The 24,510-nt window shown below is 40.6% G+C and overlaps 1 protein-coding gene across 9 annotated transcripts in view; it reads left to right on the forward strand.

Moving 5' to 3' along the window:
• Window positions 1–24,510, forward strand: part of NRXN1 (neurexin 1) — a 1,628,124-nt gene that overhangs the window by 1,311,445 nt on the left and 292,169 nt on the right. For all 9 annotated transcript variants that reach the window (XM_085612721.1, XM_085612723.1, XM_085612729.1 and 6 more), the window contains one exon: window positions 19,808–19,989. In XM_085612721.1, the coding sequence (XP_085468847.1) occupies window positions 19,808–19,989 (182 nt within the window). The remainder of the gene's footprint in view (window positions 1–19,807; window positions 19,990–24,510) is intronic.

Below are 24,510 nucleotides of genomic sequence, written 5' to 3' on the forward strand. Positions count from 1 at the left end.
TACTGCCCTTTTGGGAATAATCATGGCAAAGATACAATATATATAAGTCTACATAATTGATCTTAATTGCTGGATAATGTTTATAAAATTTGCATTTATGCAGTGTTAGGAACAGTGCCTATCCTTAAAGAGTCGTAAAAAGTAATTATATATTGCCATTGTAAACAATATTTTACAATACATTTCATTGGTTAGCTTACTTTTTATTTTTAAAGCAAGAAGTAATTTTTCTGCAAGCCTTCTTTTTATTTACATAGTGTGAGGAAGCATTTGACAAAATGTATATGAGAAACGCTATTTTGAGTATTGTTGCCTACATGATTTGATAAAAAACAAGGTTGCAAGGTAGTATATGTGCATCAAAAATCAGAGAATACATTTGCTTTTTGATCTGTGCGTTCATACAGTGTGTTATACCCCCATCAAAAAATTTAATTAGCTCATTGTATTTTATGGTGCACCAATTACACAGCCTTGAGTCAATTATACTTACCCTGCAGGTCCCAGAACCAAGTCTCTGGTTTGACATTTTGAATGTATAAAAAGGTACCAAGGAATATCTCAGGATATTATCATAATCTGGGGCAGGCTTGTGTTAAGGTGACTGTGTGGTTTTCTTTTCTCTCGGTGTCTGATTATATTTTTGGGGCATTTGTCTTCCCCACGGCTATTTATAAACAAGAGCAACAGTTTCTCACTGAATTTCTCCTACAGAAAATTGATTATTGAAGTATTTTTAAAATTACACAGAAAGTTGTGCTTATGAAAGGAGATATCGTCTCCTATAGTCTCTCCAAAACTTCATTATGCACAGATATCATTACCTCTACCATTCCTCTACCTTTACAAAGGAAACCCAATAAATGATGTACCATTCACTGGTGTGTACCCGCACATACTTAATAATGGCATAAAACGTTACTGTGTTTTAAATCTCTGCAAGAGAGAGGCTTCACTTTTCGATAGATTTAATATTTCATTAAATAAAAAAACCTAAATGATAGAAGACTAAGGGCCTGATTTAATGCATGGCAGTCTTTACTCTGTCAGGGTGGCAGAAGACAATGCACCTATCAGCCCGATGGGCAGAAGACTGCCCCGTCTATGTACCTTGAGAGGAACTGCCTCCACATCCAAATGATTCCAAATGTTTGGTGGTCTGGTGCTGCCATTTTGATGGCTGTTCAGCAGTTTTTGTTTTCAAAAACAATCTCTCAAAGTAAGAGTTTGAGTATGAAAATGAAATAACGAATGGCCCACACATCCGTGGAGTTTTTTTTCTCTGGCTTTATGGATAATTATTTCTCCTTTCTGTTCATTGCCACCAGGTTTTTCCTGGGGGTGATCGACAGAAAAAGGGCATTAGACTGTCATATTGCACTATTTTGCACTATTTTGCACAGTTTCAATCATTTGTTCTTACATTGGTTTAATTACGGTGACGTTCTTTGTGTATTATTATGCATGGTTTTAGATTGAACCAAAATTCTGATTGTGATGTATTTATTCAATTACAAACATTGTTGGTTTCAAATAGAGGCTTTATTGCTATATTTTGCACATTCGTTTTTGTAACATAGAAAGGTGGAATTGAAAAGACAGACTCGTAGTTCGAATGAGCATATATGTTTTCTATATCTATTATATTTGTATGCCTTTGTGTCTAATGGTAACATCGGCATGTCCAAACTATTTAAACCAATGTATAGGATTGAACTGTGTTATGTAATCAAGGGCCGTGGGAAGGGCTGAAACAGGTAATGGCGACCTCTTGCACGAAATAAAAATCAACCACCAAACTGTAGTCCGTATCCGTCTGTGATATATATATATATATATATATATATATATATATATATATATATATATAAACACCAGTTTGCGATCCTCTCTGCCACAGAGGGCGGCGGGCTTCAGCGAGGGCGCGAGACCTCCTCAATACAAAAATCCTCTCCTTTGTTTTTTGGTGAAGAAATACTAAAGCCTAAATCCATTTCACGTAATAGATTTATTCCATAAGCAAGTTGTGAGTCAAACGCCGACGCGTTTCGGTGCATTGGTCACGGGTCCATATATATATATATATATGTGATCAAGGGCCCACGGGCTCGAAACGCGTAATGGCTGTTTAATTACCTGAGAGCGGACGAATAAAGATTCCTTTGAAGCACCTAACCGTGGTCTGGGCTCCTGTTTGCAGCGATAACGAGTGCAAGTGAAAGGAGTGGAAGTAATATATATATATATATATATATATATATATATATATGTATAGGGAGATGGAGAGAGAGACAGAGACAGAGAAAGACAGAGAGAAAGAGAGAGAGAGAGAGAGAGAGAGAGAGAGAGAGAGAGAGAGAGAGAGAGAGAGAATGGTGACCCAGATTTCACTGTTGAATGAACCTTACTTTTTTCTGGAACTTTGACCCTTTGGCAGATGACTAATCAGTTCCACAGTGCTTGAGCTCTGGCCATAAAGTAGCAGTGGTAAAAATGGTTTCACCCAAATAGTCTGTGTTCTGTGTGGGCAGCTAAATTCATGGAAGTTCAATGTGACAGTGTGTTCCCATATATACATATATATAGATATATGGTGTTGGCTAGAGCACCGTCCTGGCTTTTTCAAATGCACGACATGCAAAGCATGCCAATATGGAGAAAACAAAAAGTGGTACAAAACACCTTTTAGTGACAAGGAAATCCCCATATATAAATTCCTAACATGTAAACGGAATTTGTGATCTACGTGCTGGAGTGTCCTTGTGGCCTTCAGTATGTTGGAAGTACAGTTCTTCAAGGCCACAAACGAATACTCCAACACCTGAGAGCCATCAAAAACAAGGATCACACATATCCTGTCGCACGCCACTTTGAGGAATCTCACAATGGAGACCCCAAAGGTCTAAAATATTTTTTGATTGACAGTATACCATTCAATAAAAGAGGAGGCAACCGAGAAAAAGCACTGAGAAAGCTAGAAACCAGATACATCCTACAATTGGATAGCAAACAACCTGTGGGCCTCAATGGTACGGAGGATCTATATACCTGTTTATAGATCCACTGAATCCCCCTTATGATCCTACCAATGATTTACAATCTATAAATTGAACTAAATAATCAATTATGCAAAATAATCTTATTTAAGCTGTAAGCTGCCCCTTTGAATTTTATCACGGTCACACTTTTTGGGTGAGGATAAGGTGGCACACAACAGTATCATACACGTCAATAGTTACCGATCTTATTCTTGTATGCAATGAAAGTTGAAAGACATAAATATCATCATTTTGCTGAACATAATTTTGTAAAAACTAATTTCAAAGCTCCATTCATAAATATTATCCACGATTATGACACTAAGTCATAACAACAGAATGGCCATCAGACATACAATTATGGTTCAGGCAAGTGTTTTTATCAATAAAACATTTGCGGGGTTTTATATATGCAAACTTTTTTAATATGTAAACCCTTTTAAAATCTTTAATATATATATATTTATTTATATTTATATATTTATTTATTTATTGTTAATGATGAATTTTATATAAATTTAATATAATAATTTTTATCATTGGGATGTATATTTAGCTATATTGAAAATGTCAACATGTTTTCTATATCTACTGCCTTTGCATTGTAAGATTTCATTGGTAACTGCATAAAGCACCACGTCACTTTAAGAAAGAAAAAAATGCACTTTGAAAAAAATGTTTAAATGCCCAGGTGAGACTGCTGTTAGCGTCATGGGATCAAGGGCCCACGGGCTCGAAACGCGTAATGGCTGTGCTGAACTTGTGAGCGGACGAATAAAGATCCTTTCAAGCACCAAATTGTGGTCTGGGCTCCTACCTGCAGCGGCGTATCGTGTACGTGGAGAAGGGAGTTGAAGTCATATATACATATATATAGATATATGGTGTTGGTCAGCCCCTCACTGTACGGGTTGCCGCTTGGACTCCATTGACCAGCATGCCTCTGGTACCAATCTGGAATTTAGGATGTACTACAGCTGCTAGCAGGAGGCGGAACAAAACAAAGAGCCAATGAGAGCGTTACAGGACTCTTAACAGATCCCCAAGCCAGAGACTCTGCGTGGAAACCTAAACCAGCAATCAAGAAAGCACGAATGCTGAAACGCGTCTGCCTGGCGTTTCCAGAACATTTGGGACTTTTCCATGCCTTGTGCCTCCATCTCCATTGGAATAAATCCTGGTGTTGCCCTAGCATATGTCGGGCTCATTCTTTTTCCTGAGTGGGCTATTTTCACGTTGGCCAGACGCGTGTATAGAGGCCCCATCCTACAAGTTGGATGAGGTATTACTGGCTCCTGCGGCAGCAGTGTGTTCATTTCCAAGTGATTGGATTTACCTCAGCCCGCCTCTACAAGAAAGCTAAGCAAGGGCTTCTGTTCTCACAGCTCGTGATTCTACGAGGAGCAGGTTGCATTGTTTTCCTGTTCGTGGCCCGGTGGAAACTTATTTTTGAGGCTGGGATGTTATAGGGACTCGAGGGAGAGTTTGTTTTGTTATCAAAGACATTTCAAACATCAGAAACTCTGCGCCCTATTCCTGCTTTGCAAGTATTCAACTGGACTGATACATTCCCTCACAGCATCGGTTCCAGCAAGGTGTCACCTGGGAGATGTAGTACTTACAGCACTCCCTTAGTTTTCTGGTCAGGTGATGAGGGACGGTCAGAAACTCCCGCCAATGGGAGGAAGCAGGACTGTTAAAGGACGCAGGTGGGGCAGTACTTTGACTTGCAGCGGCATCCGAAGAAGGCTGAAGGCAGCCGAAATGCATCATGCCATATTGCTCTTTAAATAAACAACTCCGAAGAAATCCCCTGCGTGGCCTCTACCTTTCTTGACTGGAGGGGTTTGGTGCATATTTTCACGTCGGCCAGAGGCGTGTATAGAGGCCCCATCCTACAAGTTGGCTGAGGTATTACTGGCTCCTGCGGCAGCAGCGTTTTCGTTTCCAATTGATTGGATTTACCTCAGCCTGCCTCTACAAGTGAGCTATATATATATGTGTGTTTCACCAAGTTGCCCAGAATCTTGAGGCCACACACCGCTGGAAGTAGGAAAACAACCTATATTAAGAACAAGCAGGCAACTTCACATCTCGTGTCTAGTCCCTGGCCTGACGCGTTTCAGAGAATCTGTCCCTTTCCTCAGAGGCCGTTTGACAAAGACCAGCAAATCACGTACTCTGCCTCTCCCCTGCAAGCTCATTTCAAATAATAACTTAAATAGCCTCTGGTGTGCCGCGATGTTTTCAGTCATTAAGGTGCATGCTGGGATATGCAGTGATTCTGTACCTTTAAGCCCTCCAGTGGGCTCTGATCTTGCAAACAAATCCGGGACAAATTAGTCAGCCATCCATTGAGCCTCAGATGAGACTCTGCCTGCTTTAATAAGTGTCCCCTGCAGTGCCAACCATGAAGGGAAGCTTCCACTCAATTGGACCCTTCTGATGTTTTTGGGTGGTGTGTTCACCACAGCAATCCAATAGCTTAGAACAGACTGAAACAGAACCAGTTTTAGGTGCGAGGTTTCATTTATTTTTTAAAAGCCCTTTGTATCCGCCATGACGCGTTTCGACCTTCAGGAGGCCTTGATTACATGACGCTTGTGGTGGAGTGTACCATATTTAAAGTGAAATGTACGTGAATTTATCTATGTATTCACTAAGAAAAATAAGTTTATAGTTGAGTTCACATTTTACAACCACAAAACCATAGAAATTAAACAGTTATCTCAAGTAACTATAACTCATGCCCTAAGGTAACCATAACTCATGCTCTTTCTATGGATAGTAGCGACTGCCTCTGTGTTTAATATATATATATATATATATATATATATACACAACTGCCTCATCTGCAATCTCGAATGAAGAAACCACAAATCGTACTGCTGTTATGTTTCAATTGTAGTTCTTATTAAGCACCTGAATTACAAAGATCCTAATGTGAAATTTACAAAGAAATACAGCAAAACGAATGCAAGATTTTTGGATCTTAAATATGTGGTTAAAGTGGAGAAATTATAAACTTTCCTTAATTGGAAACTGATAGCTGGAAAAAAGTAATTGCAGGCCCAGAGCAGTCAGTGAACATCCCCTTAATAAAGAAACCTCAAGGGGTGGTTCCCGGGGCACAACCAAATCGTAATACTATCAAGAGGTCCAAAGCAGTCAAAATGAAATTCTGTCAACAATTTGGGTTACCACAAAAAAAATTGGAAAGTACAGTCAGCTGAGTGGAAATAGGAGTTGGACAGGATTTGTTGTATAAATGTGATCTAAATAACAGAAAACTATTATAAACGAGAAAGACGGAATGATCAGGCTTATACCAACCTATAATTTCCCATCGAATATAGCTAGAAAGAAAAAATTATAATACTGTGAGCTTCTGTGTTTGGTTCCATGATCAGGAAACCCCCTGGTACAGAAGAAGAATGTATTAAACAGTGTGGTATTGAGGACCATTAGATGAAAATTGACAGCACATCTGTCTTAAATGTATAATGTTTTCCTTCATTTTAAGTCAATTTGCCTTAAATCTTTGGATATTTTAGAATTGTACATTTTTATAGACATCTACTAACTTTGTGGTGCAAGATGAATAAGGAACATTGGTGCCAAGTACCAGACTCACTTGGGTGGGAGTTAGTATTTTTACACAGATTTCCAATGGGACTTATTATCTGATTAAGGCTTACACAGTAATCTGATGGAAGTAATTAGCCCAGTTGGACTTAATTATTGACTTATAAGAATTGAATATTCACGCTATGATGGATAAAGTGATCGAATCTTCAATAATATTGGGATTAATTGCATTGGCAAAAAAACTTTGTTCAATAGCTCCTGAAATATGAAAAAGCTGACAAATGTTATCTTCACTCGTCATTAATGTCTTTAATATGGAGGCTACAGTGATCAAGGCTCCTCTCATGAGCAACAATGCGTAGGTCTACCATTTCATCAATGGATTTGAAAATGTCTAGGTCTGCAATTCTGCCAATTGATCCTCTGCAAAAATTCAATTTAATGTCTATTCATTGAAGAAGAGACTTGAACATTTATGACAGATGTACTAGCTGCATGCTACACATTTAGTCCCTCGAAGACTAAGATGTACGCATTTCGTGCAAACAGGGAAACACACATTCTATAACACACACACTCACTGCCACACACACACATACCTATTTTTTCTACATGACTAAAGAAGATTTCAATTGCTGTAGAAATCTTGAACCAAGGAGATATATGGTGCACATCACAGAGAGTTGTCCTGTGTTAAATAAGTTCTGCAACTCACGTTCTCATAAAATTGATTCTGTCATAAGGAGACCTATTCCCTGACAGTTCAGGCTACCCCAAGTCTTCCAGGCTTATACTAAGGATCTTATTTCTTTTTTATTGGTAGCAAATAATTGCACCTTCGAAAGAGTTAATACTTTGAAATGGTGAATTTAACCCTTTTATAAAGAGCAGTCGGCCTTTCAAGAAAGAGCACTATAGCAATACAAATATCAAGAAGCAACCTTTAAGAATATATTTGGGCCAGTCTTAGAGTTACCACATCTGTACAGCAAAGCTCTTCTTAAAGGTATGTCTTCTTTATGCTTGGTTCACATTTTAATTTGATGCTTTTGGAATAATATGTATCTGTCAAACTCTAGCCTAAAGCAAAATGCATATCCTTGAACCAAAGAAACCAAATCTGAAATTTAAAAGTAGAGACAGAGAAACTATGCATCACCCCGACACATGTCTCACAGTCAGGAGGAGGCAGATGGAACTGCAGGAGAGGGGTCATCCCAGCCTGCCGCGTGACTGTGGTACATACTCTTTCTCCGCTGGGCACAAAGGTGAGCGGCGGTGATGGGTGCACGTGGGGGATTGTTCCTCCTGTGCCACACTCCAATTAGTGCCATAATTGAGGCATGTGGGGAGGAGTCACTCCGCATAAGATTTGCTTCTCCAACAAAATAAGGCATAAACATTAATGAGGGACTGTGCCTCGATCTTGTTCATGAGTCCTCTCCCAGGGGATCGACAGTGCAGCTGATCCTGCACTGGCCCGTCGCAGTATCCACAAAGATGGCCTTGCTGAGGCCACAGGTGGAGGGCTGCACACTCCACGGGACACTTTGACAGTACCTGGTGCTCCTACTGGTTTGCGTGGAATACGCTCAACACGGCAGCTGAATCTGCCCGCCTCCACTATCTACTCAATCTTCCACTGTTTACTCCCCGGTATGTTAATGCGGCATAGTTATGGCAGACCTCGAACACCAAATATCCTACACACGGCAGACCTACATCCCTAGGAATGCTCCCCACAATGGTTGCATCTACTGTGTTCATGCCTGTATATGCCGATTCTCTTCTTTCATTCAAATTAAAATTCTACTGTTGTTTGAAATACAAAACCCAATAAAAAGGTTTAAAAAAATAAATAAATCTCACCTGCGCAGTCAGTGCCTCGATAATATTATCAGAAGCAAAGGTAGACATATTTATCCAAGAACTACTCCGACCAGCCTTGAAGATCCTTCAACTGCTTAAGAAGTAAGTACACGAGCCAGGGAATAGTGCCAATATCATTTATTGCCCAGAGCGACGGCCATAACGTTTCGGCTCCGTGGAGCCTTGTTCACATGACAGCGTTTAGCTCGTGATGTCACAAATTTAAAGTGCTATTACTGGTCACATGGGGGAATCACATGGGTACACGGTCATAGACATAGAGGAAGATGTAAATCACAACTGGCAATAAATTCGAGATATCAAGTGACAAGGTTGCATGCTATTCATTAAAATCATGAAAACATACATTTTATTAAGTCGTATTTGGTAATGACATATTTATGTTTATAATCTCAGCTAGGAGGATTTCACATAGAGGAACTAACATGACAATTTGTTTTCGGTTTCCGTCACATTCCTTGTACAGATCATTATTCCATTTTGTTATACTGTGGGTCTCCTTGAACTCTTAAATGAATCGTGTGGATAAGCAGACCTTTCTTGCTAGGGCGTCTGCAGAACGAAAGACCACGGCCCATCACAAGCACACTGTGAACCATTTCATTATGGTGAAAACTGTCTCTGGGATGGAGCCTTACCAGTTGTTAGAGATTTCTAACTTTCATCGTAGACTGTTAGCCTACTTTAGATTCAACTTGTTCCATCAACTCTTGTTACCCAAAGGGTCTTGGTGTAAGGTTTGAGACCTGCCGACATGTTCCTGCAGTGATGTCTCTACTAATGACACCCTTCACCTTGTTATGATCTGCCCAAGATTTAATAACCTCCGGCACAAATGTCATCCGCTCCTTTTGCCTATTAATTTTATCCAAGCGAGACCCACCTTTCTGTTCCTCCAAATGTTGAAATCCCCTACTATTTGCTTCTTCTTGTCTCGATTTTTATCTGGGGTTTTGCATGGGTGCTGAATTTTAGTATACATTTTTAAGTGGGCCTTAGCCTGTTTTTTTTAGGTTGGTCTGATGCTGTGATTTTATCATTTTTTTTTAGATATTTACAGCCCACTATACACTTTTCGTATGTTTCTTATTTGCAACTTAGAGTGAATGTATTTTACTGCACCTCTTCTCTGTGTTTTTATCATGTATACCTTTGTGATTTTCTGGAAAATCGAATAAAGTTTTACTTGCTTACCTATTTACATTTAGTTATGGGAAAAACCGAGCTCGCCGACCCTGCTGCATCAGCCGGGCCTGCAGGAGCACAATCCGTCCATCCAACCTACATCAATTCATCTCTATTTTCGGTTTTCTTGACAAAAGAACCAGACATGGGGAAGAAATGGCAGATTTTCTGAAGCAAGAATGGCAACCGAAATTGCATTATCCCGCACACACATTGTCACTGATGATAATGCTGACACGACTCCGTGCTCTCTGAAAATGGAGACATCGCGGGGCCACATCACTGAATAGGGGGTGTCATCGGGTCAAGCGGAGCAACTTTTCATTTTGATGATTTCTGAGAAAGATTGTTTGACTGGGAACGCGCAACAAGGTGTTGAAAGAAAACTGTTTGAAGATAATGGCTTCGCTCTCTGCTCAGAATATTTGAGAGGCTGGCAATGTGGGTTTACTGGTTTGTTCAAAACTATCAAAGCCAGATGATGTATAAGTATGGTCCTTTTGATTACTACCTCGTGTATGCTTTTGGAAACACTATGGGGAAAATTTGAAAGGGTAAAAAGGTGGGGTATTTTTTTTTAAATGTCCACTCAATGCACATATTTATTTTTCACACTTTGGCTTGTAGGCGGCAGCCGCGGTCGGTAGTAGGAGTAACTGCAGGGCGGTGATGTGGGGAGGGGGAGGGGCAGGGTGGGGGGTAGTAAACTATGGATTACGGAGGTTTACAGGTAAGTTAACATATAAATTAATAAAACGAACTTTGTTGCGTGCACTGCATTCCCAAATGCGATGCTGTGCACGCAACGAAATTCGTTTTATTAATTTATATGTTAACTTACCTGTAAACCTCCGTAATCCATAGTTTACTACCCCCCACCCTGCCCCTACCCCTCCCCACATCACCGCCCTGCAGTTACTCCTACTACCGACCGCGGCTGGTAGGCGGACGTGTTGTCTTTCCACCAGCGCGTGGAATAATCGAACACACGATATAGGCGGTTGTATGATTTCACTAGTATTTTAATTCGAGGCTCTTTTATTACTCGGATTGAAGCAGCCTCACGAAAGCGGATAATTGAAGCGATGACCGTTCCTGGACTCTTTGTATAAAAGAAGTCACCACGGGGATGCATATTTGTCCAAACTAACTAACCATGATGGATTGAGCTTATTTCATCTGACTTCATTTATTCTTCCAAGTTGTGTATGGAGAAGCGTATTCCGAAAGGCATTTTATGTAGATAAGCGCTGCAGGACTGATACAAGGCTTGGGGCAAGATTTTTGCCTGAGTATCAGGTGACCCACTTTAAGGCACATCAAGCTAACATTTCATGAGCAGTAAATGTCGCTGCATCATTGTGATACTAAACAGATTACCTTAATTAGTTAGTAATTTGATGGGTTAGAGTCCATTTATTCGATTTATTAAACATTGTTTTTCTTTATTTTACAGTCGGTCAGTGAATTTGTGTACTTAGCTCGTGTTAAGTGCTTCTTCTGCTCCCTGGGATGAATGTCCAGAGATTCTTTGAGGGACCAGCATGATTTGTGTGAATATTTCAACTCAAATCTGTGAGACCATGCTTTGGTGGAAATGTAGGGACTTTAAACTTGTTTATAACAGGAGATGCGTCACCAGGTCCGCCCAAAACAAGCAGAGGGAAATCAGGTCTCTTTGACATGGGTCCCATGATTTTCAGGGCCCACTACACCTACTGCAGAATGAACCCCCACATAAAACATTTGCCAGAGAGAAACAAATTGAGTCCTGAACAGTAGACACTCAGGGATCCCCACAACGCTCCGAATGGGACCTCTTGGACTAGTTTGACATATTTGAGGTTGTTGCCTTAGTTTATGTCTTTGCACACTTGTTTTGTAAGGATAAGGTTTGAGGCCCTTGATTATTGAGTGATCCCTCCCTTATCCTCTCTGTCTCCCTTATATGCTTTATGGCAATTAGTGTTATTTATTTGAAGTGAAAAATAGTGGCATACAAAATAGAGTATGACATTGACCAATACTTCTGCTACTTTACAAGACTACCATACTACCTCTTTTCTAAAACCTTCCCCTGAATTTTGGGTAGCACACTAGCTACATAAAGCTGAGGTTCCCCTCTCACCCAGTAGAGAGTGCTAAGCAAATAAAAATGGTCAAACATATATGGTGACATTCTTGAAAGTAGGTGATTGTGATCTTTTCTTAATAGAAATAGAATAGAAATCCCCATGCCATGTTACAGTTAAGCCACCCATAGTGTGCTTGTCCTCAATTCAGTGGTAAGCAGTAAATCAGATGCACAAACCCATAAAAATGACAATAGATAAAAGGTTACTAACTGCCTTCTGTGCACCTATGATCACTTCAATGGGCATCATTGGCTTTCAGATTTATGTAGAGACAATTATCAAAAAGTGGCAGAATGAATGGAAGTAGTCTAAGTAATCAAATCCTACTACGCCTATGCAGAAACTACTCTAAGATGGAGCTTATGAATTCATTGCTGTGGAAAAGGTGGTTTACCAGATTTTTAAAACATATCTGATGGTGAACACTCATAGAACTGCAGGAGAGACCTGAGTTCTCCACAGTGAGGCAAGGCTGTTCAAATCAATGCAGGCATTTCAGAAAACAGTTCTATGCAGAAAGTAATATAATTTAAGGTCATCACACAATTTTGCTATTATTATTTATATGTCCTGTAATGCATTCTCGGCACAGCAATTGGAAATCAGCCGTTTTGATAATGTATAGATGTGAAGTATATTTGATATGTTGTATGACCAGAGGTATCTGACAGTAATGCTTTGTAATTCCTTTCCTAAAGCACATCAAATATACCTAGCACATGCTTAGTGTAATATCCACTTTCACCCCCTAGATAATATGCTGACCTCATCAACCTGAGCTGTCCTCACAATATAGGGGTGCATACAGAACCTGTTGAAGGGGGTCTCAAGGATGGGGTTTCTGTTAATGTTTTTGTACTTCAGTTCATGTGATGTAAATGTAAATGTCTTGTAAAGCGCACTGCTGCCCTGAGGCATCGTGGCGCTGTAGACCGCTGGGGAACCCGTCCTGGCTATCCCTGTAGGTTGGACCCTCCAGGGTATCTCCAAGGTGAAACCAGGCATCCCCGGCGAATGTGGGGGACCGTTGTGGAGATGAGGCAAGCTAATGCCCAGAGTTGCCGAGTGTGATTCCTGGTTAGAATAGGCACCGAAGCGAGAATTATCAAGTCCGCTGGCCCTGGTCCATGACCCTGCCGTGTCGGGAATTGAACCCTGGTCCCAGGCCGTCCTCTGCTTCCGGTTCTGCTGCCTCTAACCAGTGAGCCACACCACTCCATTATGTGGCTGCCAATCACACAATGTGATGGGTTTATTTAGAAAGAAACAAATAAAATGTATTTCTATAGACGTATCCCAATGTTTGGAATAAACATAATATAATATTAAGAATTCATAGAGAAACTATAGTAACTGTCAGGGCCGGACTGGGAACCACAACCGGCCCTGGCAAATTGCTCGGCCGGCCCCCTCGGGTGCTGCCGAGCTCTGTGCCAGGGCCGGTTTTCGGCCGATTTTGTTACTGGGCTGATTTTGCAGCTATGCTTCAAGAACGGCCCTGTAACAAAAACGGCCCCCAGGGGCCCAAAACCGGCCCCCACCTGTGCGGCGCAACGGGGGATTGCCCGGTGCCAGCTACGGCCAGTCCGGCCCTGGTAACTGTATGTACACAAATATATTGTTCAACATTCATAAATACTAAAATATAATGCTAAATAGCATTTTCACATTAAAATCTTCTTTTGTTTCATTATATATTTTTGCCTTGGGAGAAACCCTAGACCACCTCCACTTTTAGAGGTGTTCTTCCCCATTCCACTTACTTTCGACCTTGCAGAAGTACATTTCTAACTGTATATGAGAAGGGCATGCACCGGACAAATTGTCCAGAAACTCACCTATTTGTGGGTGGCTCTCCCTCTAGAATGCAGTTACTCCCCAGAATGGCCTTAACCCTCCACTTTGAGCAGACCTGCTCTCACATATTATTCCATCATACTATGATAATAATACAAGAACAAATTCACGTTTTGTGAATCCCAAACGTGTTTTCCTTCATAAACAAAGACATTTTCACACCTAAATTCAAATTTGATGTGCAAATACTTTTGTGTATTGTGTTTTGGGAGCATTTACCATTAAATGTCTGGAATCTCTTGTGCCAGCTTCAAGGTGAATTGCTGCTAGATATTATCCTACATGACTTGTTGTCTTGGCTTCATCAACTTCAGAGTAACATATTACCATAGAATATTGTAACACTGACATTGCAATATTGAGTTTAAACTGAATTTCAAATCTTGTCAACTTGAATACACGTTTTGAGAACTCCAGTATATGCACATGATTATAGATTTATGTGATGATGTCTCTCTACCTGTGCAGCGTTTTTTAATTTCAGTTGAGGTTGTTTGTCGATTCTCTATGTAGTCTACTTTTTACATCTGTGACTTCCAAGACATCAGTTTTTGTGACACCATCCTACTAATTAGCAATTACAATCATTTGGAAATTTGAAACCAGGCACCTGTTGTTTTTGGTGAATAAATATGTTTCCACAGACTGACAGGGGACCCTGACTTTGAACAGTGAGTTCAAAGTCAGGGTCTATGAATTCAGACTTACTGAAAAGTAAATTTAGAACTCGTCAGAGACAAGGAGCATCAGCTAGAGTCTTGAAGAGATCTGCCCAGAAACCATGTATGGTAGCGATCACCTAGAAGCCTGCCAGCAAAGTGTTTCGGTTTCAGAAAGTCAATTTTAGAATAGTTAGCAAGAACACGAGAAGCAGATTTTTAAATTCCTGTTCTGTGCAGAAATTGTGTGCGTTCCTGTTTTGAATTAGCATTCAGTGTGCGCTACAAAGATAAGTTCAAACAGAGAGTGTTTGCCTGAAGTCTGGAATGCAAATACAGAACCATATTTGCACTACAAATACTTTTTCTTCTAAGTACCTTTTTTGAGTGTTCTTCTTCCAGAGGTAGCAAAACATGCATAAATGATCAGACCATATCTGAAAAACCACCTGTTATAGCCATTACAGCCGCATTTGTAAGGCAATGTCATAATCAATTTTCATAGTGATTTGATGGCCACACACTGTTAACCATGAATAAGACCCTACAGTGAAGGAATATATTTGTGCATTCAACAATTTATAAACTATTTTAAGCTATCGCCATGTAATTCAAGGCCTTCTGTCAATTAATTACAGTGTGATTAGATTTATTACGATATTACATGAACACGCTAAAACGTACTATTGTGAATGTGATGCTAGGCTCATACCGGGTTTTTATTTTATTTCCATTAAAGTTATCATTATATCAAAAGGAAAACCCTTAAATATCATACATAGCTGCCAGGTTTCCCAGGTCCATGCGTGATGTGCTGCTCCAGTCCAGGATCTTTCTCAGACTTCTGGCACTTGCATTTTGGTGCAATCAATTTAAAAACAGGACTACAAGCCCCAGAATTCAAAGGAAAAAAACCTGGCCTGGAGCAGCACATTAGGCATGGACCTGGGGAACTTGGTAGCTACAATATGTTTTATTTTGTTTACTGTGCACTATGCACCCTTTCGGCTTTTTCACATGCACAATTAAATGATTCTGTAGTGGGATGCTATGATTGGTTGAAAGCCTCCTGGATCTATGAAAATACATTTTGTTGATTTAAAGCTTGAGGTTGCATAAAACATGGCCCTTTTACTTCGTTACATCAGAGGTCAGTATTTAGAAATCAGCAATTAAATGTCATGCTTTCTACAGAAAGGACATGCTTTGTTTCTTACTGATGCACACAGGTGTTGATCATGGGGTAGTTGTGCAAACTGGAGATGTGATTCTAACTGTGAAATACTCAACTTCAACACATATTTAAATGGCTATAAATTAAAAACTAGCACTAACGATTCTTCGAAGCACTCTGGTTAACTTTAAATCGTGGTAAAATGGCAAGTGAAATGGCAATGTATCGGATTCATCTTTGACAAAGGAAGGGTAAACAAATAAGCCAGTTTTCAAATGCCCATTTCCCTTAAACCCACAAGCCTAAAATCCCGATTAGCCTAGTGATTGACCTTCAGAACTCATTTCTCGTAAATCCATATTATCTTTTATTAGTTATGACTAGGCAAATTATGTTAATTTTCCTACAGTTCAGGTCCCTATATGTGTCAGGGTATTCAGATCAATGTGGATTAGGAATAATGCTTCCCCTAAGACTTGGCTTTCTTCTATTTTCTTCTTTTAGCCCATGGGCTTTATTGTGCTAGTCTATCTTTTCTGTAGTAGGAGTGTAAGCAGTGGCGGCCGCTATTTACCAGGGGTGGCGGGCGGTGGGGAGGGTTGTGAATTGAAAAACACCACAAAAAATACTTTCAGGGCAGCCACCTGGCTGGCTGCCTCCTGTCGGTCCGTTCGCCGCCATTGCCGCTTCTTGCTCCTGGAAGCAGGAACAGAAAGCAACCAGGCTCCTGACTCCCCTTGCCAATCACAACACTGCAATGCAGCGCTGAGATTGGTCTGAGCACCATGGAATGGTGCTCAGGCAGGGAATGGGAGCCTGGGGCATGTTGCGCAACCAGGCTGTAATGCAGTCTGGGTGCAGAACATGCACAGTGCACATGAAGGTTTGGCTGGCCCGAGAAGGCCAGTCAAAGCATTATTGCGTACCTTGGAGTGGGCAAACCGCTCCTCCTATGTCCTGTTCTGGCAGTTCAGCCCGCCCCGCACCAGGAAAGGAAAATTAAAATTATAATAATGCTAGTTATTATTATTTTAGTTTTCTAGCACTACTGCTCAGAGAGCAGTGGGGCGACGCTCCTCCGCCTTAATGAAGGTGTCGCCACTGAGTGTAAGGGATTAATTTGTTCTGCTATCGCTTTTGAGAAGTGGTTGCAGGAGTGCCGATTTTTTCTCTCTCTCTTTCTCTCTCTCTCTCTCCCTCTCTCTCCCTCTCCCTCTCTCTCCCTCTCTCTTGTTCTCTCTCTCTCTCTATATATAGATATATATCAAGTAAGAAGAGTGGAATCCTATTGGTTGTGGGGAAGTTAAGCTCCGCGTGGAACTATCTTTTTTATTTAGATTTTTTGTAGGATTGTTTGGCCTGAGGCTTCCCAAAAAGGTTCCAGGCCAATGACATTTGTAAGAAAAGTATGTGTATCTCTCACTGGAGTTCTTATCGGTGTGGGTCTGGCTTATCCTATCCAGACTTTAGACTCCACTGAGGCTTGTCATCCAATTAACACCTCATTCTTTAAAAGACACTGGTATTAAAATAGCAGCCTGCCCTGCTGTCAAGGAACAGATATTCCTGTGAGGTACAAGGTTTCATTCCTTCAGTTTCTACTTTCAGTTAGTAGTGTTGAAATTCTGGGAGATTTAGCTGCCAATATGATGTCACCTTTGAGTAAAAAGTAAACATCATTTTAATAGAAACCTCAGATTTGGGAAGTGAATCATCATCACAATTATATCACAGACGTAATTTTATCTGAAACACTCAAATTTAAAAACTAATTTTTGGTATCTATTTTAATTGTATTACTGTTGAGACAAGGGATATTTAGTACATAATGAGCAAACTAGTTACTTAATTAGATGCATGGGTTGCCAAAGGTTGTTCATACCTGATTCACTGTTCTGCCAGGAAAGTCAGTTTACCCCACATTTTTAGGGTCTTCAGGAAAGGCTATAGTGCCCAACTCATAACTCAATCGATCGGGGCAATCACAGTAATCAGGAATTAGGGGAAGATGTTTCACTAGTGCTACTTGAACATTTCTTTATAAATTCCTGATATCTAATGTGATTTTCACCAGTTGCTGTGAGACCCCACCTATCACGACTTCCTGATAAAGAGTTAGGAGATGGTGTTGACATCCTTTTCGAGTTGTCTGAATATATGGGCTAGTGAGTGGAGTTTGCAGGGGAGAGCAGCTCCTCTGCACTACAATTGTTGCCTGTTCTTCTTGGTTTTTAGAACATAAACCACTTTGGGCCTGACTAAGAGTCTGGAGGTCTGAGGACTGTCAGACTCGCGGTGGTGTGGCTGCGGTAGTCCTGCCACCACTGCACCGCCGGTCCAACTGCCTGATTACAACTTGGGCAGCTGGATCACCCAGGGAATGCCGCCAGGGAACCGCCATTCCCAGGAGGTGGCACAGCAGTCCTAATGCATGTGAATGCACTCAGTGGGCATAACATGTGCCCCCTCTGTGCATGCACATAGGTTCCTGCACAGCATGGACTTTCAAGTCTATGCCGTGCAGGAACCTTGTTGTGTTGTCCCATTGTGGTGTCTTTTTCAAAGGCACCGCCATGGGACCGCCACGCCGCCCACCTGCCAGACTACTCTAAAGTCGTAATTTGGCAAGTGGGCAGCGGTGACCTTCAGTGGAGAAGTGGTGTGGTGGTTTGCACTGCCATGCTACCCCTGTTTGCACCACTACAACACCGCTATGCCAAAAATCTTAATAAGCCCTTTGAAGGAATGTTATTGTCACTAAGCAAAGGCAAGTCATGACTCTCACGTAAAAGGGGTGATGGTATCTATTGAAGTTTTTTTGCACATTTCTTTTTAGTCACATAACAATGGTGTGCTCCTTCATCTTTTAAGAGCCTTACTTGGCCTAATGCTAAGAAAAAAGTATCTGGGAACATATACAAAGAAGATGCCCTACATTCTGGTGCATTGTACTTACTTCAGACATGACTCTTTGTCCCCAGGACAGCTCCTGGAGCTAGGGGAGTCTGGATCAAAGGGCTGTTTGAAATGTACTAGAAGAGTTCTGCTGTCCTAGAAATATTCCCTGCAAATCTGTGAGTTGCCTAGAAAATACAGAACAGAGCAGTGTAGAGGTGGCATGCGCGTCAGCTGTTTTGGCAATAGGGCTGAGCTATGCGGACCTCACACTGACATGTTCGAAGATTGCTTCAACCATAAAACACTTTATAGGTTTTCTATAGGTTTCCCATTAGAGGAACAGTGTTCATCAAATCAAGTTAATTACTGTGAACCTGCATTTTAGTCCTGTTTGAAGTGTCCATGTGGTTATATGCTTCCTCTTTAATGAAAAATCTAATAGTAATTCTTTTTCACAGCTACAATTCTCATATGTCAGGGTAAATGTGTGCATACCCTGAACGCATGAACATTTTCATCTATAGATGGAACATTCTGCTCACTCAAGGTCAATGTTGTTGTGTTATTTTGTAGAGCAGGATCGAACACTGAAGTTTAAATATATCGCACCGCTTCCAGCAGACGCAATAAGGATTTAATAACCAGGCATCCTGCTGCACAGATACTGATGACATTGATCAGTAGTAATCATGAGCAGCATCATTGCAAATTCCTGTTGTATACTTTATGCCTGTCTGTGCAACCCACTGGTATTTAGAAAGGGAGTGTAGTACTAAAAGAGTCAGATAGCAAGTATTAGCTGTCTAAGAGCCCTGAGTGCTCTTTTTGGTCATCTCTAGCTCCTTACTCAACATTTAACACCCCAAACAGCCTCTTCCAGAGACTGCATGGTGTTGGGCAAGGCACAACAACTGCAGCTCTCACTGTGTCAGAAGAAGAGGAAATTAAGGTGGCAGAGGCAACAGGAAAGTATGCGCTTAGAGGGGAGTTAGACAGTTGCTCATTCTACCCACACAAAAGGGCAGCCCCATGGTGCTCTACATCCCCCTAACTTGGAGTAAATGGTTGGATGTGAGCCGCAGCCCTTCTGGAAGTCATGTACAAAGAAGTGTAAAAGTACATTTGTCCCTACTGGATACTAAGCTTAAGATTTAAATGAAAGGAGGTGATAATATGCATCTAATATATATCAGACTGTGGCATATATAGTGGGGAACTGTGGGAAAAGATATGGAACAACAATACTGTAAATATTTGCATATCTGATTTTCACTGTTCCATAGTCTGTCTATAACGTCTTGTCATAGCGAATTCTTGTAATTTACTTTATAAATGAAGAGAATGTCAATTTCTCACTAACTCAATCTCCTTTGATTTTTTCAGCCGGAACAACATATATTTTTACCAAAGGCGGAGGACAAATTACATATACATGGCCCCCAAATGATCGGCCCAGCACACGTGCTGACAGGTTGGCTATAGGATTCAGCACCAGCCAAAAAGAAGCTGTGTTGGTCCGAGTGGATAGTTCTAGTGGACTTGGCGACTACCTAGAACTAAACATTGTAAGTGTTTACAGCATTCCATAAATGTCATGATAAACATTTGTATTGACAATATGATCTATAGGTATGATGGCAAGATTATTGCAATATATATCCAAAAATAGGCATATTAGTTATTATATTAGACATCAGTTCGTTTGCAAATACTATAGCCATACTTGTTAAATATGATATGCATGTGGTCATCACTCTACTGCTAACAGATGCATGGAGTACCTTATAAAAGCTTTTTTAGTGTGACTGTTGCTGTTCTCATAGATGACCTCTGAGGCAATATCAGTTTTGTTGTCTTTGTAGCATCTAATTCAGCCTATCCTATTAATCACAGAAGGAGGCGGATCATGTTGTTACTATGTTAAGGACACAATTTTAATGTGGACCATTCATATTGAAGTGATCATCTCTGTTCACAATTTGAACAGTATTGTTATGCATCTTGAGTTAGCACATGCCATATGCCATAAGTTACCACCTGAAAAGTCATGAAGAATTGCCCCTACAGCATTGTTTGGCATCCTGTTGATTATATTTTAACTATGAAAGGTTTAAATCTTTTATATTCAGGGAATATGTCTAGCCCTATGTACAATCGAAAAGCTGAGATTATCTGAAGCTTTATGGTGAGTGTAGTACAAAATAGGGCATACAATATATTAATAAATGGCTGGTATTGTACGTGATTCCAAGGTAATGACACAATTAAATACCCATCTGTGATCAATTTAGAGTTCCCAGAATATTATGTTGGTAGTGAACTACTCATCCTAGAGCAGTAACCCTTTATTTAAACATTTTGTACTTCCATTAAATCTTTTATTATTAGTGCCCGTGGGCATAACAGAATTGATGGACTCCCTTTAAATGTGTTCTGTTAGAAAGTGGATTAGAAATTGGGGTGAATGGTAGCCCACCACAAGGAATAAGGCCACACACTTTTTATGGTATAACACAGTTACAAGATTTAAACCTGGGTTCAACCCCCTCGTAGATATGGCACACAGCAGATAGGCTTAACTTAGAAAAATGTGGAAGGTATTTAGCAGTTTCAAAACAGGTAAAATTTCCAAACACAATTCACTAAAAATCCCACAACTAATTTGGAATTGTAGAGAAAACTGTCATGAGTAATTTGACACAAAAGAAAACAAAATCCAATAAGGGGAACCACCAATATGATTTGTTTTACAGATTTCATAAAGTACTAAGAAAATGTAAAGTGGCAATCAGTAATCACTGTTTGTGATTGACTGAAACCTAGATGTGATTGCAGGAGCCTGGGTTGAATACACCAAGAATAAACAAATGAGTACAAGTGGGAGCAGGCCCAGCCCATCAGGTTCCCACGCAAGTCTCAAACAGCAGGTCAAGTCCTCTTCTGTTATTCAACAGGTCCAGAGAATGTTCCGATGAACTTTAGGTGAGTTGCCAGCTTTGTAAGTGTCACTAGCCAGTGAGTTGGTTTGACTCCTAAACACTGCCTAACCAATAGGAAAAAAGTTCCAAAGAGCAACCCTTCCTACTTTTGTACCACATCCTTTTTGACTTAATGACAATTATCCTACAGTAGACTATTCTGAGGTAAATCAGCAGGATCTCTCTTGCCCTGAAAAGTGGTTGTGTGCCAGCAGGGGAAGACTCAAGGGTTATGGAAATGAGCAGTCCCTCCTCAGCTATACCACACTTGTTTTGGGACCAGCTCCCATTCTCCCTGGGCTGGTACTGAACTGGCTACAGAGGGCCTATGGAGCAAAAGGCTCCTCTTTTCCAGTTCTACCTTTACATTTAATTATTTAAGGGCAGGCTTCACCTAGATCCCTTTCAAGTTAATGCCGTTATTGAACTACTCCCTGGCCTAGATGCCCTACCTGGAAGCAGTTTTCCCACTTCATTGGTTATGATTGGGCCATCTGGCAGCAGGCTAATGCTAATTAGCCAATTAGGACCTCAGACTTTCAAAGTCATAATTTAAAACATACTTTTACTATATATTTATTAAAAATCCCACTCCACCATTGGATTTGATCTATAATAAACATCCAACGTAGTGTTTGAATTTTTCTAGTAGCTTTTCCTAAAGCAGAGTTAGTAGAGCTATGATTTTGTACTGAAATCTAATTTATCTGATATGAAAGCCGGAGCTCTTGTTAGAAATTGGGTCTCAAGTTGGCAGAAGTATGCAGCCTGTCCAAGTAGGGACCTTTAGTCACGGTAAGTCAATCACACACTTAAATCAATCCATGCTCACCCTCTGGTAGATCTTGGCACTGAGCAGTCAGGCTTAACATAAGAGGCAATGTGTAAAACAGTTGTGCATTCATGACTACAGTAACACAGTGAAAACACCATCAAAAAGACTTCACAATGAGATATGAAAATAGAATCTGCAGGCAGTATGCCAACACGGCAAAGTAGTTAGCAAAGTAGCAGTCCCTCCTGTAGCACAGCTCCTCTTCTTGGAAGAGTCTCCTTATGACCCCAAAGTGATTTGAGTACATGGTGTCATGGGCCCAGTACTTATACGACGGTTAGTCTTTGAAGTAGGCAAACTTCAAAGAGATCTTTGAACCTCACAAGGCCCCTGCCCTTCCGTCCCTGGCTCCTGACACACTACCTGGGAGTATGCAGCTCTCTATGTGGGGGCAGGCACAGCCCTATTCAGGTTCAAGCATCACCTCCTCCCACTTACTCTAGCTCAAGAAGATCCATCAGCCTGGTGATGGGCCATCAGGATATGCATGACACACCTCAGCTCCCTTTGTGTGTGACTGTCTAGAGGGAATTCACAGAGCTCAGCTTTCACCCAACCCAGACGTGTATTCAGAGATAGGCAGAGTCACAGTATGGTTTAAGTAAGAAAATGCCAACTTTCTAAAATCCGATTTCACTATACCTTGTGATTTTAAATTGTGAGCCCAGAATCACTAAACTCCAAATTTCTATCTGCAGCTAATTGGAAATGACACTTGAAAGATGTTTAAGGCAGTCCTGATGTTAACCTATTGCAGAGATATTTAAGAGTACTTCACCTCAAGGACACGTAAAACTTAAAGGTGCATGTCCTACTTTTGAAATGCACTGCACCCTGCCCATGGGACTACTTACATACAATGAAAAGGAAGGTTTAAGCATGGCATTTAAGTTGATTTGCCAGGTTGAAATGGCAGTTTAAAACTGCACACACAGGCTCTGCAGTAAAATGCCCGAGCCATGTTTAAAGGGCTATTGTCTGGGTGGCACAAATGGCTGCAAGTCATCTAGTAGCATTTAATTTACAGGCCCTGGCCACATATAGTGCACTCTACTTGGGACTTATAAGTTATTTAAATATGCCAATTATGTGTAAGCCAATGTAGAGTACAGAGCATATGCACTTTAGCACTGGTTAACAGTGGTAAAGTGCCCAGAATCCTAATGCCAACAAAGACAAGGTCAGAAAAAGAGGAGGAGGAAAGCAAAACATTTGGGGTAACCTTGCAAAATGGCCATTTCCAACAATAGTGAAAAGAGCGTTTGTGAGCTAGTCACTGTAAATACATGTCAAAAGGAAATTCTTGATTTTACCACTTTGAAATGCAAGGCACAATAACTTGTGAGCTACACGTCCTTCTTAGGTGTACAATATTTAATATTTTAAAAGTAGGTTTCCTTTCCATCAAAAAGGGTTATTCTGACAGGTTTATGTGCTAGTATAAAAGCTTTAGGGGCCAGGCTATACAGGTAGGCCTGAAGCCATTTTTCATTGTCGGTCTGGCAGATGGCACAGCGTCTGTTGCAGTCCACAGGTGACATTGAAATTTTCCATGTAATTGGTGTATTTTCTGAACCATCTACTATGGCCTTACTGAGAAGTTAACTATTCCAAATAGGAGTTAAAAAATGTTACAATGTTTTAGTGGTCAGAGCACATATATTGGGGCCTGGACAGCAGTGTCCGAGTCTGCAGAGTTTATCAACCATCAGCATCAGTCCAAATTAAATTGAGGTGACCATGCAAAAAGAGTCATTTTCTCATAAGTGTTAAGCCAGAAAACAATGTTCATTAGATTTGTTTCTAATGGATATGCTCGTTTTTTGACTATGTAAAAAATTGTCAATATAGATCATGAAATTGAAATTAACAATTGGAGCCATTTATTAGGCTCTCTCTCTAACATAGACAACATTATGTTAACATATTTCAAGTACATCATAATTTTGAGTTTGTCTTCATCGTGGAGTATTGAATGCATAACAATTCCACAACATATTTTTTTTTCATGCCAATGATGCTCTGCAATGCATGTCAGGTATCATCAGCCTTTAATGTGGTTCACGCTTTCAGGAGAAATAAAGGATGCACACAGCAGTACAAAATAACAGAAAATCCGAGGACATCCATTATTCATTTCAATTGATCACTGTACGATAGGGTGAAACAGGATCTGGACACATCATTCTGACTGAATGTGGTTGCTGCAGGGGAAAAGTGCAGTAGAATTGCCAGACTCATTTTATGGCATATATGATTTAAATCAGAATGTG

The sequence above is a fragment of the Triturus cristatus genome, chromosome 6 (genome assembly GCF_964204655.1).
Source record: "Triturus cristatus chromosome 6, aTriCri1.1, whole genome shotgun sequence".
NCBI lineage: Eukaryota > Metazoa > Chordata > Amphibia > Caudata > Salamandridae > Triturus > Triturus cristatus.